At 38.4% G+C, this 1796-nt stretch overlaps 1 protein-coding gene across 2 annotated transcripts in view; it reads left to right on the top strand.

Moving 5' to 3' along the window:
- GAK (cyclin G associated kinase) overlaps window positions 1–1796 on the top strand; it is a 207220-nt gene that overhangs the window by 173626 nt on the left and 31798 nt on the right. For both annotated transcript variants that reach the window (XM_019517146.1, XM_019517145.1), the window contains one exon: window positions 1229–1366. In XM_019517146.1, the coding sequence (XP_019372691.1) occupies window positions 1229–1366 (138 nt within the window). The remainder of the gene's footprint in view (window positions 1–1228; window positions 1367–1796) is intronic.

Genomic DNA, 1796 nt, shown 5'->3' with positions numbered 1-1796 from the left:
TTTTTTTTTTATTTTTTTTACACTAAAAAAAAAGAGTACTAAAATTATTATGGTGCTGTTCTTCTAGGTGAAGTGAGAGGTGTGATTTAATGTAACAAGCAAAGCCCACTGTGCTAAGAAAGCATAGAGTGGCATACAAGTGATCTGAGATGGAAGTGTAAGGGAGGAGAATCTTTCTTAGCAAAAGGCATGGGGAAATCATGGTCAAGGCACTGTCACTGCAGAGCATGACGCAAGTCTAGTAAGCATTTTTAAACTGAGAAGCAATTTTAGGCTTATTGAGTTGATAGCAGGGTCAGTATTTGTTAAAAATAACCCACAGTTTTGAGATGAATGTGTTCCACCATTGGAGTGGCCGTGGGACATCAGCAGAAATGGTGAGCCAGGAGAACCTGAGTGAGAGAGAACAGCTTCGTATAGCGATGAGGAAGGTCCCAGACAAACTTCTCGCATCATCCTAAACAAATCTCTTGATTCACAGGAAAATGTTGTTGTCCTCTGTGGTTAAAGACTTCTTAAATGGATGACACAATTTAAGTAAACCTATATTGTGAGGCATTGTGCCTAGGCCTTAATAATAAATTAGTCTCATTTTAGGCTGTTGCATGGTATAATCTGTTTGCTGCCAATTTTTGTGATCTGACCTTCAGGCTCATTTGTAACAATGGGTATGAGGCACTGAATTATATCGAGTGATTATTTCCAGGGTCAAAAGATGTAAGGATGCTGTAATGGGCCATGGGCATACAGTTCAGACTGTCTTGAAATTCAGCAGCAGAGAGTGAATGGGGGTGTTTATATCTGGGGTTTTGGCTTGGGCCTATCTTTTTATAGAAGATAGTAGAACTGAATAATGTTTTGACATGTTTGCACTCCAATGTGCTAGACTGCAGATTCTGAAATTAAATGCATCTCTTCCAGACAAAAGGACATGAGGTAATTGCTTCCACGTAAGCTTTATAGTATAGCGTGTGGCTCCAAAACAGCAATACTTCAGGAAAGTAACCACCTCCAGCAAAGTGTTTAAATAAAACTCAGTTGCAGCTTAATGTCTTCAATGAGCAAAACCCTTCCAGGAAGTAACTGTCAGTAATCGAAACTACACAGCGATTCTTAAGCAGATTAAGATTTCCCCAACTGGAAATCCAAATAGTAGTCCTGTTAGTGCTCTTGCCATAAAATTATAATCATCCCTGTGTTTAGTTTTCCAATATGGATTATTTTCTAGGAAATCTGACACAAGAGCCAGCTAAAATAACTTCCTCTGCAAGTCACCCAGACCTTTTGGGTGGATGGGACTCCTGGGCTGATTCCTCAGCTGCTGCCAGTGTAGCATCACAACAACCAAAGAAGTCTGCATTTGAAGGTATTCTGAAACAAAACATACAGTGCATTTTTGGTACCCTGGAGAATGTGTTTTACTTGCTTGTTTATCATTCTAGCTTCTTGAAACTGTGGGGTCACTGTAAGCCTCTTGCTTATTAAGTAATGATATTCAGGGACTCACAACTTCAGCTGCTTTGGAAGGTGTGCTACATTATTATTATTTTTTTTTTTAATTTAAAGAAAAACAAAAGAATAAGGTAATGCAGATTTTTTTACACCACTTGATAGCCATGGATATGATAAAAAAAGAAGCAATGAAACATCAGAGATTTTGAAGATTTTTGGGTTGATGTACTTGGTCATGGAAATAGTACTTTTCTGTTATCCTTTTAAACCTGCCATCTCTACCGTGTATAAAACTTCCTCTCTGTTTTATTACACAGGCCAAGCTCTTACTACAGGAAGCCAAT

The sequence above is a fragment of the Gavialis gangeticus genome, unplaced genomic scaffold (genome assembly GCF_001723915.1).
Source record: "Gavialis gangeticus isolate Ggan-Ray unplaced genomic scaffold, GavGan_comp1, whole genome shotgun sequence".
Taxonomy (NCBI): Eukaryota; Metazoa; Chordata; order Crocodylia; family Gavialidae; genus Gavialis; species Gavialis gangeticus.
Note: the sequence above shows the minus strand (reverse complement) of the source record. Positions and strands in the feature narration are given on the sequence as shown.